We start from the raw sequence: 15,672 nt of genomic DNA on the forward strand, positions 1-15,672 counted from the left end.
GTGCTCATTTACTCATTTAAAGCCGAGGCGACCCCAGGGCAGGCCCAGGACCGGTTCAAATATGTGCCACCGTGATTGGTCGCGAGTGAGAATTACACCCGGGTCATCGGCAGGTTCGTAGGTGGGTGTGCTAACCACTGCGCCACCACTCCACCTCATCCCACACATACAAAGCCAAAGACCCACCGATAGCCTTAACAGGCTGTAGGGGCAAGTGCTGTTCGCGAGTTACACCTACAAAGGCCGGCACGGCACACAAGAGGGTGTGTGGGTGGACAGCACCATGCCCGGCCACCTTTGTCTCCCTAGTGGCGATGTTTACACACCGCACCAGGTCCTCATTTGAGGCTGAGTAGACCTAGGGAAGGGCCCAGGACCAGTTCATATATTCGCCACTGTTATTTGCATGTGCTCCCCGTGGTTGCGTGGATTTTTATACGAGTCCTCTCGTTTTTCCCTCCACGTTTAGAAACACGCGTTGGAGTGTTCGGCTGCTGCTGATGTAAATTCACACGCGATGAGAAGCCACTTGGTGTGAGTTGTCGTTCGCGATGGCCAAGTCTCTCCTGACAAAACCCTTACCCGGTAAACATAAAAGATTTTAGTTTGAGTGAGCGGGAATCGAACTCGGGTCACCAGTTGCGTAGCGCAGCGCACTAACCGCTACACTCCCGCTCCCACATACACAAAGATCCCCCGTATAGCCTTAACAGACTGTAGGGGCAAGTGCTGTTAGCGAGCACCTATGAAGGCCGCAACGGTACACGAGGGGGTGGGTGGCCAGCACCAAGCCCGACCGCCTTTGTCTCCCCAGTAGCGATGTTTACACACCGCACCAGGTACTCATTTGAGGCTGAGTCGACCTAGGAGAGGCCCAGGACAGGTTCAGATAATCGTCACTGGTGTTGGCCGTGAGCGGGAATCGAACTCGGGTCGCCGGGTTCATAGCGCAGCGCGCTAACCGCTACACTACCGCTCCCACACACACACACCACAATCACACCCAATCACAACCACACCACATCACGCAGTCTACATGAAACACTCCCCAACCGTACTAAATATGCTAATAATCACCGCCATGCTCATTTAGAGCAGCGACTCAACTCCTGAGCAAGAAGCATCCAATCGCCCCGAAGCGACGCTCCCGCAACTTTTGCGGCGGAAAAATTATGAATAAAATAAAACTCGCTAAGCAATTTCATAGATTATGTTAAATCCGAACGCTACGGTAGCCCAGGGCAACAGTGCTTTTAATTTCCATTAAAACTAACGAGATTTATTTTTGTTTGTGGCGTTCTTGCGCAGCAACAACAGCCGAAAAAATGAAAAATACTGCCGTTGAATATTCAGGCGGCAACTTTATCTTTTTTTTTTCTCCCCGCCCCCCCCCACTGAACCCACCCCACCGAACCCACCCCACCCACACCCTCCCCATTATTTAAAAATCTCGGAATAAAGTTGGAGCGTTTAATATTCATTAGATGTTTTAGCCGGGCAGTACATTCAGCCCGGCAAATAAGCGGTTCTGGGCTGGGTCACAGCTACGAGGGACGACGCATCAATAACAATAATACATCATGATTAATAGTAATTGATTATTAATAATGATGAATTATTGATACTAGATTTCAAGTTTTCGTGACTGCATGGATTCCATACTCTTTGGTTCTTTCGGTAAAGTAACGTAGGGGAAAATAAAAAAAATAATAAAAATAAAAATACAAAAATAGAAATAACTCAATTAAATAACGACGTTTCGGGCGCAACACAAGCAATCCGTCATCAGGTGCAAATGTTTTTCGCTGACGAAGGACGCTTGTGTGTTGTGCGCGAAACGTCGTGATTTAATTTAGTTGTTTCTATTTTTATTTTTCGATTTGAAGCTTTCGTGACTGCAGGGATTCATCTTCTTGGTTCTTTCGGTAAAATCACGTAGAAGGGAAATGATAGAATAATAAAAATAAAACATAATAAAATTATTCTCACGACGTTTCGGCCACAACGCAAGCAGCTGCTTGCGTTATTATGTTTTATTTTTATAATTTTATTACTTCCCTTCTACGTGACTTTACCGAAAGAACCAAGAAGATGAATCCCTGCAGTCACGAAAGATTTAAATCGAAATATACTCTTTGGTTCTTTCGGTAAAGTCACGTGGGTATAAAATAAAATAAATCACGAAATTTGGGGACAATTTTAAAAAGGTTTGAAATGGATGTAGCCCAAGGGTCATGGCCGGGGCTGGTGATGTTAATGTGAGAAATCAGCATGATGTTAATGTGAGAAGTTGGCATGTTAATGTGAGAAATTAGCATGATGTTAATGTGAGAAATTAGAGGGCACGGAAGTGGCTTTGTTAATGTGAGGGATTAGCATGATGTTAATGTGAGAAATTAGAGGGCACGGAGGTTGCTATGTTAATGTGAGGGATTAGCATGATGTTAATGTGAGAGATTAGAGGGCACGGAAGTGGCTGTGTTAATGTGAGAAATTAGCATGATGTTAATGTGAGAAATTAGAGGGCACGGAAGTGGCTTTGTTAATGTGAGAAATTAGCATGATGTTAATGTGAGAGATTAGAGGGCACGGAAGTGGCTGTGTAAATGTGAGGGATTAGCATGATGTTAATGTGAGAAATCAGAGGGCACGGAAGTGGCTATGTTAATGTGAGAGATTAGCATGATGTTAATGTGAGGTATTAGCATGATGTTAATGTGAGGGATTAGCATGATGTTAATGTGAGAAATTAGCATGATGCTAATGTGAGAAATTAGAGGGCACGGAAGTGGCTGTGTTAATGTGAGAGATTAGCATGATGTTAATGTGAAAGATTAGCATGATGTTAACGTGAGAGATTAGCATGTAACTGTAAGATAGGAGGAGAGCAGCCTCCCTCGATGAGGGAGTGCAACCCAACGGGTGTATAATCCGAAGGGCCTGTGAGTATGAGAGATCTAAGAGAGAGGCACAGAGAGAGAGAGAGACACAGAGAGTCGAAATAACAGCTGACATAGGCAGGTTGGATGGAAACATCACAGTCAGTTAAGACTTCACCTGGTTAATAACGTCCTTACAATGATTGCTCATTTTGTACCCATCCTCTCGGTTGAAGTTGTGTTCTGTGTTTATGTATCTGGATGGCTTCATGAGCAAATCTCTGAAGGTAGCCGGTAGGTTTGCAGAGTACCTCCGTCTTGGAAAAAAATCAATTTCGCGTGAGCCCACAGCGTTAAAACAATGATCGGCAACGGCAGAGGTATTGGCCCCGCCGTGTTTCAGATCTGCCTTGTGCTCACGGACATTCACACGCCTCTATGGCCCTCTCACCCTTGATACCGGCTTGCTGGCTTCTGCACAGGCACGGCAGGAGAGTGAGCACACCGATGGGATTGTGTGGCACCGAACCTTCTCTTGCCCGTCAGCAGCAGCAGCCTATAACACCCTGTTATGCACGATGTGGTGGTCTGCACATCCAAAGCGAGCGTCCCAGGTGTTGACCCTGCTTAGCTCGCTGAGATCTGATGAGATCGGCCACTCTCTCCGGATGTCACGGCCACGGGGCTTCAGAGCGGAGTTAGTGAGCGCATTTTAACACGTAGGCTTTCGCGACCAATATTATTCATAATCAACGTTTTTGGGTTTAGATCGCGTTATTTATAAATGTGTCGTAACCCTCTACCACCCGACACGGCCAATCAGTGAAAAAGTGTCACGTTGACAAAAGACAAATAGTTCACTGCTTTAGCCCACCGGTGTGTTGTCTTTTGTCAACGTGACACTTTTGTTACTGATTGGCCGTGTCGGGTGGTGGAGGGTTACGACACATTTATAAATAACGCGATCTAAACCCAAAAACGTTGATTATGAATTAGTGAGCGCATACTTGTCCACGCTGTCACTTGGACATCTGTGAAAACGCGCTTCGAAGCTCATCGGATTCCTCCACGATGAATAAAGATTCTGATGATGATTTAGGTTCGTGCGTGTGTGTGTGTCAGAGGTCGCAACCGGGTACCCGATACCCGTACCCTACCCGATACCCGGCTACCCGTACCCGGCTGGGTACGGGTAGCCATTTGCGACCCTGGTGTGGCCGGGTACGGGTAAGGAATCAAAACCCGTTTGCGACCTCTGGTGTGTGTCTGTGAGGGCGGGGGGCTGGTACCTGAGCGGAGGGAGGAGGGAAGAGACTGGGACGGTGTCCGGGTGGGACTGGACCGTCTCCATCATCGCAGAGAGCAGCTCGGACGCCAGGGACCGCACTGAGACACAACAGAGAGAGAGAGACACAGAGGGACACACACACACACAGCGATGAGATAGAGACGTAGAAAAGAGACACCGACAACGGACACGCAGACTGACAGACAGAGCGACAGATAGGCAGACAGACACAGGTGAGACGGAGACGTGGACAACAGAGACGCGTGGACGAAACAGCGATACACAGACACGGACAGAGAGACCTGAACAACACGAGAATGAGACGCGCAGAGAGACAAAGACAGCCTCAACCGACACTTATCTCACAAATACACAGACACGCACGCAGACGCGGTACGGACAGAGAGACCTGAACAACACGAGAATGAGACGCGCAGAGAGACAAAGACAGCCGACACTCATCTCACAAATACCGAGATGCGTGACCAGAGGCACGCGGCACAGAGAGACACACGGCCGAGACACGGACACGGGCGGGGTGGGCGGATCAGCGGCGGATCTCGGGGCCGTATCCCAGCATGCACCGGCGGGGTCTTGGACGTGTGCGAGGACTCGCAGAGCCGACGGGAGGAGTGAGGGGACGTCGGCAGCGCTGCAGGAGACGTCGCGGCTCCGCTGGAAGACATCGCGCAGGAAGCAGAGAGTGTGCGCCAGGCGTGGCGGAGGAGGGGAACCAGCGCGGAACTGCAGGTGGTGGTCCCTGCGAACGGCAGCGTCGTCAGGATGAGGACGTTCGTTTTATTGGAGGTGGAGGAGGAGGAATGGCGGAGAGTTTGTCGCCGATAGTTTGTTGAGCTTCCCGCAGCAGAACCTCCGTTTAGCGCGGTTGGTTACGTGGTTACGTGGTTACGTGGTTACGTGACAATGTGGAAGAGGTTCAACGTAAGAACGTACACACCAGCGACAAAAGCTCTCTTTGAAAGACGCAGGGTGAGAAAGTTACAACAACAAACACAATACAATACCCACAATGGGGGTGCAAAGTGTCGGAGAGGTATGCAAATCACAAACGAACTAAACGAATATATATATTCTTGGTTCTTTCGGTAAAGTCACGTAGAAGGGAAATAATAAAATAAAACAAATATTAAAAACACAATAAAAATTCCCACGACGTTTCGACTGCAAACACAAACGTCGTGATAATTTTTCTTGTTTTTTAAAATATCTGCATTATTTTATTATTTCCCTTCTACGTCACTTTACCGAAAGAACCGAGAATATGAATCCCTGAAGTCACGAAAGCTTTAAATCACAAACGAACTAAACGAACTCGATCTTACTTCGCCAGGCAAAGCCCACTGGGCTAATTCGTTTCTTTGTCAGAAGCAACAGGCCACAAATCACAGCCCCAACGAAGTGGCTCATCACGTGGGAATGTACAGCGGCAAAATAATCTCAACGCGAGATGTTCGATTCTAAATGTGGAGGTGGTCTCCCCCAGGTAGCCTTTACAGACTGTTGGGGCAAGTGCTGTTAGCGAGTGGACACCTACGAAGGCCGGCACGGCACACGAGGGGGTGGGTGGCCAGCACCACCACGCCCGACCGCCTTTGTCTCCCTCGTGGCGATGTTCACACACCGCGCCAGCTACTCATTTGAGGCCGAGTCGACCTAGGGGAGGACCGGGAATGGTTCAGATAATTGCCGTGAGCGGGAATCGAACTCGGGCCGCCGGGTTCGTAGCTCCCGACATACAAAGACAAAGATCCCACCCTTAGTACTCAACTCAACCCAATTAGTCTCTATGGTCAAGGACATGGTACTATCTCCTGATGACATCCTCGTCAGTTTTGATGTAGTATCTCTGTTTACCAAAGTCCCAGTACCTGACACCCTGACAATAATTGAGGACTTGGTCCAACATGGATTGAATTCGGATGTACCTGCGCTGGTTAAGCATTGCCTCACCAACACTTATTTGACCTGGAATGGCACCTTCGACAAACAGAATGATGGTACCCCTATGGGCCCCCCCTTGTCACCAGTGATAGCCAACAAAGATCCCACCCCACCCGTATAACCTGAATAGACTGTTGGGGCAAGTACTGTTTAGCGAGCACACCCACCCACCCACCCACACACTCGCTCACTCACTCACCCAAAACACTCACCTAACGCTCACCACCAGGTGCGCGCCGCCGGGTTAGTAGCTCCCCACATACAAAGACAAAGATCCCACCCCCCCGGTATAACCTGAATAGACTGTTGGGGCATGTACTGTTTAGCGAGCACACCCACCCACCCACCCACACACTCACTCACTCACTCACCCAAAACACTCACCTAACGCTCACCACCAGGTGTTTCCGGAAGGCTGCGACCTGCGTCTCCACGGGCGAGCGGAAGGAGTGGGTGAGCGCTGCGAGGAAGGGGGAGCTGGGGGGGTTTGGTTGGAGCCCTGGGGGGCCCGGTGGCGGGGGGCACAGCGAGGGGGGGCTCAGGCGATGGAACCACAGCCGCACCACGGTGGAGAGGATCTTCGGTAGGAAGGGAAGCTGAGGGAAGATCCGGGACATTCCCTGTGGGACACAAAAGACAAAGGATCCTCCGTGTCACCTACACAGGCCTTTGGGACAAGTGCTGAAGTAAAAGGAAACTTCTTTTTGGTTCTTTCGGTAAAGTCACCTGAGGACGGCTGCTTTAAATCGAAATGTAATAAATAATCGTCATCATGAAAAAAAAATTTACTTGAACGTTCATCGCCATCTTTCGATTTAAAGCTTTCGTGACTGCAGGGATTCATCTTCTTGGTTCTTTCGGTAATTCAGACTCTGTCTACTTGACAGACCTGTTCTCCACCTGAGGACGGCTGCTTGTGTCGTGGCCGAAACGTCGTGAGAATTATTTGATTGTGTTTTACTTTTATTATTTTATTATTTCCATTCTACGTGACTTTACCGAAAGAACCAAGAAGATGAATCCCTGCGGTCACGAAAGAAGCTTTACATCGAAATAAAGGAAACTTGTATTTCACAAGGTCAGGCCCAGTTAGCGATTCAGCTCGTTGTCAGACGCGACCTGCCCAGGGCCGGATCGTGGTCCCGTGAGGCCCCTGGGCACATGTCGTCTGGAGGACCCCCCCCCCCCGCCCCCCGCCCCGCTTTCCTACATTGGTGTCTTTGTTGCCTTCCTCCTCGCAAAATCATCCACTAGACCAGGGGTCGGCAACCAAAATAACAAGAAGAGCCATTTCTTTACAATTCGGTACAAAATTCAGTATTTCAAGAGCCGCAATGCATCTGAGTACATATACTGTACTCACGTACATATCGTCAAGAAGCAGCCCGTAAAGAGCCGCATGCGGCTCCGGAGCCGTAGGTTGCCGACCCCTGCACTAGACGGTCAACATCTCGCTGTCTGACGAGGTCTGACTCTATTGACGATGAGCCGAGACGCGTTTGGCAACACGCTACTTCCGCAGCGAGTTTTTTTATTCTGCCTAAAAGGAGCAAATGTCCACTCACCCTGGCAGTTTGTCACTGGCAAAGATAGACAAATCCGAAGTGCCACGAAAAAACATTGGGGAACGCCAACTGCAGATTAAGCGCCTGCAACGTCTCAAGCAATTTGGTTGGGCACCCTCAGAGTCAGACATGAAAGACTTTAATTGGATGAGTTCATTGGCAAAGTTCATGTCCAGGTCTGATGGATATGCAGCAGAGAGTGCATTTACCTTTTCCGCTATGACATCACTGCTAGACACCTGATCTGACATAAACAGAACTGCAAAGAGACCGGTCAAACGCTTGTAAGCATCCAAGCGATGCTCAAGGCATGCCACTAGCTTATCAATGACCACATTCAATGTTTCTATTCGAACTTCTCCCTCCCCTCAAGGGTCACACCTGGCTCTGAGCTCTCATCTGCAAATGTTTTGCGTTTCCTCTTCCGCTGAAGATCGTGCTCAGATGACCGAGAGACGCCTGTCACATTGAAGGCCGCCCTTTCAAAAGCCTCAAACTGGTCTCGCTGTCCCGCCACAAAACCCCTCCACGAAGACCAAAGCTGCGCCGCTACAGAGACGTCAATGTCACTTGTCTGTAGGTGCACGCTTGTCGCGTGGAACCGGTCAAGTACGACGTCCCAGAAATGTGCCATGAACACAATCTCTAAGGTGTCCCATTTAGCACATAGTCCAGCGGCCTCAATTCGAGTATCTATTTTCTCATTATCATCATCATCTCTGATGTGGGTGTAATGTCTCCACACTGCCTTGGTTTTATTTTCATTATTTTATTATTTCCCTTCTACGTGACTTTACCGAAAGAACCAAGAAGATGAATCCCTGCAGTCACCAAAGCTTTAAATCGAAATTTAGCAGCCAAATGCTTTAAACGCGTGACGTTGGTTCTAAATGTGGAGGGAAAAACCGGAGGGCACGGAGAACAATCCACGTGACCACGGGGAGAGAGAGATACGTGTAGGACCTCCTGTATACCAGGCGAGGTAGTTAACATCTCCTAGCCACCGTGATGATGATGATGATGAGAGAGACACGCAAACTCCAAATATACAGCAGGCGTCAGGGTCGGGATCGAACCAACGACCTCTTGAATACCAGGCGAGGTAGTTAACATCTCCTAGCCACCGTGATGCTGATGATGGGAGAGACACGCAAACTTCAAATATACAGCAGCAGGCGTCAGGGTCGGGATCACACCCACGACCTCCTGTATACCAGGCGAGGCAGTTAACATCTTGAAACCATGGCACCCTGTTAGGGAGCACCTATTAAGCCCGGCAAGGCACTTAACATCGTTCTTCTCCCCAGGTGATGGTGTGTTTATGGATGTATTTATTTATGTTTAACTTCTTTCGCATTGTACGTAGCTAACCGTGCTAATTAAATTGGAGGTGCGGGGGAATGACAAAAAAACAAACTTTGCACACAGCACCCGGTATTAATTTCAGGCTGAGTCTACCTAGGATAGGCCCAGGACCAATTCAGATAATCGCTGGCACCGGTATCGGTGGGCATGAGCGGGAATCGAACTCGGATCGCCGGGTTCGTAGCGCAACGCTCTAACCGCTACACTACCGCTTCCCATACTTACGCACACAATACAAGAACAAAGATCTCCCGTGTAGCCTTAACAGACTGTTGGGGCAAGTGCTGTTAGCGAGCAGCACCTATGAAGGCCGGCACGACACACGAGGGACCGCTTGGCCAACACCACCACGCCCGGCCGCCTTTAAGAATACACACTAATACACACACTCACATACTCATACACACTCACAAACACACACAAATATCCCCCGTGTAGCCTTAACAGACTGTTGGGGCAAGTGCTGTTAGCGAGCACCTATGAAGGCCGGTACGGCGCACGAGGGGGTGGGTGGCCAACACCACGCCCGGCCACCTTTGTCTCCCCAGTGGCGATGTTTACACACCGCACCCGGTACGCATTTGAGGCCGAGTCGACCTAGGGGGAGGCCCAGGACCGGTTCGGATAATCGTCACCGGTGTTGTTGGCTACGAGCGGGAATCGAATTTGGGTCGCCGGGTTCGTAGCGCAGCGTAGCGCTAACCGCTACACGTATACGTACACGCACCTAAAGTTTCATCAATTTGTAGAGATGGATCAGAAGCAAGCGCCTTTGCTTCTTACCAAAATATTCATGAGAAAAGTAAATACTTTTTTAACAAGCGAGTGTTCATGAACAACAGTGAGAACAAATAATCATAATAATTAAAGTTCAGCATCTGAAATTACAATTCCATAAAGACAAGCTGAGGATGAAACGTGTAATTTAAACGAATAGAGCAATTACAGAATGTATTTATCCCAAATAGTAGCGTTGCGAATAAGTGCAACCACTGTTTAATAATCTTTTTCTAAAAAAGAAATCCTTAAACCAATGTACTCGTCACCCCGTAGTGCGTCACAATTAATCGCTGTCTCATTATTTAGACTTCACTTAAAACAAGTAAACCCGTAAAAACAAAGTTTTTCACTATAAATCCTTTATATGCGTGGCATCGGGGCGGCTAGAGTCCTCTCGTCCTCTGGCAGCATTAAACAATTGGTAATTAAATATTTTAAGAATTTTCCCTAAACAGTGTAAAATTTTGGAAAAAAATCTTTCACGAAAATGCATTGTCACGCACAACGAGTCTGTGCGCAAAATGTCAGCTCGATTGGATCACGGGAAGTGGGTTAAAAAACGACCTAAAGATTTGCACGGTCCTAAGCAAGCAAGCGAACATAATATAAAGGATTTAACAAGTATAACCCGTAAAAACAAAGTTTTTCACTATAAATCCTTTATATGCGTGGCGGCTAGAGTCCTCTCGTCCTCTGGCTTGAGATGGCTGCCACCTATGGGTCAGATAATTGCATGGCAGCATTAAGTAATTGGTAATTAAATATAATATTTTTGTCCTAAAAAGTGTAAAATTTTGGAAAAAAAATCACGAAAATGCATTGTCACGCACAACGAGTCTGTGTGCAAAATGTCAGCTCGATTGGATCACGGGAAGTGGGTTAAAAAACGACCGAAAAATTTGCACGGTCCAAGCAAGCAAGCGAACATAATATAAAGGATTTAAAACTACGAGAACTCTCATCCACAGCTTCTTTTGTTGCTGAATTGTAACTACTGCTGGCGGAAGGGGCCTTCCATCATCACCAATAGCAGCAGTATCAGCATCGTCATCTCAAGATATAGAATTATCGTCACGTCATTCAACAGCTGACGCAACAACATCAGAATCTTCATTGAGACTTGGGGAATCTGATAAGCTACGAAGCTTTTTCACAGACGGCCCACGAAAGATTTCTGTGCGAGCCCCTCCAGAGGGAGCCTTCTGAGGAGATGTTAACTACCTCGCCTGGTCTACAGGAGGTCGTGGGTTCGACCTCAAACCTGACGCCTGCTGCTGTATATTTGAAATTGTGTGTCTTTCTCTCTCATCATCATCACGGTGGCTAAGAGATGTTAACTCCCTCGCCTGGTGTACAGGAGGTCGTGGGTTCGATCCCGACCCTGACGCCTGCTGCTGTATATTTGGAGTTTGCGTGTCTCTCTCTCTCATCATCATCACGGTGGCGAGGAGATGTTAACTACCTCGCCTGGTGTACAGGAGGTCGTGGGTTCGATCCCGAACCTGACACCTGCTGTATATTTGGGGTTTGCGTGTCTCTCTCTCCCCGTGGCCGCGTGGATTTTTCTCCGGGTGCTCCAATTTTGCCCTCCACGTTAACAATCAGCATCACGCGTCTACACTGTTTGGCTGTTCTAAATTTCCACAAAAGCCACTTCGTTGAGCTATCATTTGTGGCCAGGTCGCTTCTGAAAAATAGCTACGTAGTTCAGTGGGCCTTACCTTACGTTTAATGAAATGTTTTTTTACAGTTCAATAGTTTAATGGGCATCTGACCTACTCTTCCAACCACGGAGAGGCACCTTTACAAAGTGTGAGTTACGCCCACGCTTCACCCCACCACCGCACGCAACCTACTGGGTTGTGAGTCCAGTTTAAACCGCTTTCTTTTGCTTCTTGGTTCTTTCGGTAAAGTCACGTAGAATGGAAATAATAAAATAATAAAAATAAAACATAATAAAATAATTCTAACGACGTTTCGGCCACAACGCAAGCAGCCGTCCTCAGGTGGAGAACAGGTCTGTCGTGAAGACAGCGTCTGACAGCGTCTCTTCCCGGCAGACCTGTTCTTCACCTGAGGACGGCTGCTTGCGTTGTGGCCAAAACGTCGTGAGAATTGTTGTATTATGTTTTATTTTCATCATTTTATTACTTCCATTCTACGTGACTTTACCGAAAGAACCAAGAAGATGAATCCCTGCAGTCACGAAAGCTTTAAATCGTTTTCTTTTTCAATAGATTTTTCACGTGGTCACCAATTATGCAGCAAAAACCCTACTTTAACAACACTAGTGGTGTGTTTGCATACAAGTGTGTTGTATACGACTGTATATACATAAAAGCATGTGTCTATGTGTAAGTATACACGTCACCTGCAGGTCTCATTGAATGTGTGTTTGTGTGTACGTATGGGGAGCGGTGGTGCAGCGGTTAGCACTGCGCTGCGCTATGAATCCGGCGACCCGAATTTGATTCCCGCTCACGGCCAACACCAGTGACGATTAAATGAACCGGTCCTGGGCCTCCCCTAGGTCGACTCAGCCCTAAAATAGTACCTGGTGCAGTGTATGAACATCAGTAACGGGGAAGACAAAGGCAGCCGGGCAATGCACTGGTCTCCCACTCACCCCCCTCCCCACCTCGTGTCGCTAACAGCACTTGCCCCTGACAGTCTGCTGAGGCTATACGGGGATCTTTGTCTTTTGTATCTATATATGTATGCACATATGAATATCTGTGTGTGCATGCAACGTATCTGTGTGTCTGCGCACATCTGTAAGTATATGTATGGATGAGTGTTGTCTGTGTCCCTGTGTAGACATGCCTTGCTTGCTAGGGTGCTGTGTGTAGTACAGGTAGTCCTCTAATTACGATGGAGATGCGTTACGACGACCACATCGTAAGTCGAAAATATCGAAGATGGCCTATAGCCTACCCTGGAGCCTTAAAGAATGGTGATAATTTAGCAAAACAGAGCAATTTACAGTACCGTACTGTATCAACTATACACTGTGTGTATTAATTAATTACAATACTGTATTGCACAGTAAAATGTAAAGTAAAAAAATCAAGGTAAATCCTTAGCCTACCTATATGAACTGCAATTTAATCAAAAGTTATTTCGGGAAACAATCCTATCTGCTAGAAAAAAAACTTTCAACGTGCATTGAACGTATCGTATCGTGGCAACCCTAAAATGAAATCGCTAAAGCTACGTGTCACACATGCATTGAACGTAACGTATCACATTGTACTGTGCTCACCAAGATTCTGTCCGTCGTCTGCATAACTGAACGATGTTAAGGTCGTTGATGGCAATTTTGTCGTATCGCCATCGTAAGATCGAAATATCGTAAGTAGGACCCCATCGTAACTCGAGGACTACCTGTATACACTTGTGTGAACATCTCTGTGTCCCTGTGTCAGAGGTCGCAAACGGGTTTTGATTCCTTACCCGTACCCGGCCGCACCAGGGTCGCAAACAGGTACCCTACCCGTACCCGGCTGGGTACGGGTACCCGTACGCTACCCGTACCCTACCCGAAATGAATGACAAACGGTGACTCACCAGTGACTCACGGCCTACCCGTACCCGTACCCGGCCGCACCAGGGTCGCAAACGGGTACCCGTGCCCGGCCGGGTACGGGTAGCCGGGTATCGGGTAGGGTACGGGTTTCGGGTACCCGGTTGCGACCTCTGCCCTGTGTAGATGGCCAGTTGAAGGCTACACGGGGTGGGATCCTCTGTCTGTGTGCGTGCACCTGCCTGTAGGAACAGCGCCATGGTGCCGGTGAGAGCGGCGACGATGCCCGCGGGAGCCTCTCTCCCCGGCTGCATGAGCAGGCCGGGTTGCAGCAGCGTGTCCAGCAGTTGGAAGAGCATCGGCTGAAGGCGGCCGATCGCCAGCAGGGGGGAGCAGTGGCTCACCAGGGAGCCTAGAGTGCACACACACACAGAGAGAGACTCTTATATATAGACACACACACAGAGAGAGAGACACACAGAGAGAGACTCTTACACATAGACACACACACAGAGAGAGAGAGACTCTTATATATAGATACACACAGAGAGAGAGACACACAGAGAGAGACTCTTACACATAGACACACACACAGAAAGAGAGAGAGACTCTTATATATAGATACACACAGAGAGAGACTCTTACACATAGACACACACACAGAGAGAGAGAGACTCTTATATATAGATACACACAGAGAGAGAGACACACAGAGAGAGACTCTTACACATAGACACACACAGAGAGAGAGAGACTCTTATATATAGATACACACAGAGAGAGACTCTTACACATAGACACACACAGAGAGAGAGAGACTCTTATATATAGATACACACAGAGAGAGAGACACACAGAGAGAGACTCTTACACATAGACACACACACAGAGAGAGAGAGAGAGACTCTTATATATAGATACACACAGAGAGAGAGACACACAGAGAGAGAGACACACAGAGAGAGACTCTTACACATAGACACACACACAGAGAGAGACTCTTACACATAGACACACACAGAGAGAGACACACAGAGAGACTCTTACACATACATACACACACAGAGAGAGAGAAAAACTCTCTTATACATAGACACACACACTGAAAGAGACACACACAGAGAGAGACTCTTATACATAGACACACACAGAGAGACACACACAGAGAGAGACTCTTACACATAGACACACACAGAGAGACACACACACAGAGAGAGAGAGAAACTCTCTTATACATAGACACACACACTGAGAGAGACACAGAGAGACTATCTTATACATAGACACACACAGAGAGAGACACAGAGAGAGAGAGACTATATTATACATAGACACACACACACACACAGAGACGCTTATACATAGACACACACACAGAGAGAGACACACACAGAGAAATACTCTCTTATACATAGACACACACACTCAGAGACAGAGACACACACAGAGAGACTCTCTTATACATAGATACACACAGAGAGAGACTCTCTGATACATACACACACACACAGACACACAGAGAGAATATCTTATACATACATACACACACAGAGAGAGACTTTCTTACACATACATACATACACACTCATAGACACACACACACAGAGAGAGACTCTTTTAAACATACATAGACACACACAGAGACACACACACACACAGAGACTCTTTTATACATAGACACACACACAGAGACTCTTTCATACATAGACACACACATACACACTCATAGACATAGACACACACAGAGAGAGACTCTCTTACACATACATACACACTCATAGACAGAGACACACAGACACACTCATAGACAGAGACACACAGACACTCTCTTATACATAGACACAATCATTGATAGACACACAGAGAGAGACTCTTACACACATATACACACACTCATAGAGACACACAGAGAAACTCTCTTACACACAACAACCGCCATTCGCCACTAAGTCGGCGGTGACGTCACCACAGCGCTTGTGTAATGCGGGCGAAAGCGACCTTCCGGATGTGACGTCACGAGGAGGCGGAGCCAGGTGACGTGGGTGAAAGGTAGGGGGTCCTTAAGCGCGTAAACCGGAAGGAGAAGTCAGTCGGGGTGTGAATGGAAAGGTGTGGGGCCACGCGGGCGTACGAGCCGAGGGGGCACCGTCAGAAGCGGGAGCCAACCCTGGGAACAGTAGGGAGCTACTGGGAGGTGTAAAGCTGCAGACAGAGATAGGCAGTAAGGCTGTGTGTGAGGGGCAGCGAGGTGCCTGCCAAGAGTCGCAGGAGCAACGAGAAGGCGAGACAGCACGAGGCTGTCAGAGCTGC

At 48.0% G+C, this 15,672-nt stretch overlaps 1 protein-coding gene across 1 annotated transcript in view; it reads right to left on the reverse strand.

The window, feature by feature from the left end:
• Positions 1-15,672, reverse strand: part of MMS22L (MMS22 like, DNA repair protein) — a 189,657-nt gene that overhangs the window by 26,447 nt on the left and 147,538 nt on the right. Inside the window, exons 21-24 of the mRNA XM_078880318.1 lie at positions 13,605-13,774; positions 6,514-6,749; positions 4,752-4,927; positions 4,169-4,265 (exon numbers count right to left, since the gene is read on the reverse strand). Coding sequence (XP_078736444.1) covers positions 4,169-4,265; positions 4,752-4,927; positions 6,514-6,749; positions 13,605-13,774 — 679 coding nt within the window. The remainder of the gene's footprint in view (positions 1-4,168; positions 4,266-4,751; positions 4,928-6,513; positions 6,750-13,604; positions 13,775-15,672) is intronic.

Source organism: Lampetra fluviatilis, chromosome 57, assembly GCF_964198595.1.
Source record: "Lampetra fluviatilis chromosome 57, kcLamFluv1.1, whole genome shotgun sequence".
NCBI lineage: Eukaryota > Metazoa > Chordata > Hyperoartia > Petromyzontiformes > Petromyzontidae > Lampetra > Lampetra fluviatilis.